The sequence below is a fragment of the Buceros rhinoceros genome, unplaced genomic scaffold (genome assembly GCF_000710305.1).
Source record: "Buceros rhinoceros silvestris isolate BGI_N320 unplaced genomic scaffold, ASM71030v1 scaffold28949, whole genome shotgun sequence".
In the NCBI taxonomy this organism is placed as follows: Eukaryota; Metazoa; Chordata; class Aves; order Bucerotiformes; family Bucerotidae; genus Buceros; species Buceros rhinoceros.
This window is the reverse complement of record NW_010431369.1, coordinates 2,176-2,728: the sequence shown is the minus strand read 5'-3', so window position 1 is coordinate 2,728 and position 553 is coordinate 2,176. Positions and strand designations below refer to the sequence as shown.

Below are 553 nucleotides of genomic sequence, written 5' to 3'. Positions count from 1 at the left end.
GGGGAGGGGGGGACAGGAGGGGCAGGGATGTCACAACACGGGTGGGACACAGACATAGCCCTGGGACAGAGCACGGGGCCTGGCGCCTTTCCCAATCACATCAGCGCTGGGTGGCCGACATTCCACCAGCCTGGGGCTGGCTCCAGTGCAGCCTTCCAGGTCCCATGGCACGCGGGCATGTCCCCAGGCTGATGCGAGTGCTGGCCCCATGGCCGACGCACAGGGACCGGGGCTGTGGGCTGCAGGGACCCCCCCTACTTTTTCACTTTAGCATCGTAGGTGCCCGCGTTCTTGTAGGCACTGACGTAGCCGCTGGTGTCCACGATGTTCTCTCGCCCGCTCTTGCCCTTGCCCTTGCCGCTCTCGTCGAAGCGCTCCTTGTGTGAGCCCGTGTACTTGGAGGTGTCCGTCAGCCTCTCCACAGCACCCCCTGTCTTGGCTTTCTGCAGCGGGAAGAGGAAACAGGAGTCAAGATCTTGCCCCATCCCCTTCATCCATTGCCCCACTCAAGCTTTGCCACCCACTCCGTGACACCCAGGGACATAGGGTCCCC

The 553-nt window shown here is 63.7% G+C and overlaps 1 protein-coding gene across 1 annotated transcript in view; it reads right to left on the bottom strand.

Annotated features, from left to right (window-relative positions):
* Nucleotides 1-254: 254 nt before the first annotated feature.
* Nucleotides 255-553, bottom strand: part of TPPP3 (tubulin polymerization-promoting protein family member 3) — a 2,103-nt gene continuing 1,804 nt past the window's right edge. The window contains exon 3 of the mRNA XM_010143419.1: nucleotides 255-443. Within this exon, the coding sequence (XP_010141721.1) occupies nucleotides 255-443 (189 nt within the window). The remainder of the gene's footprint in view (nucleotides 444-553) is intronic.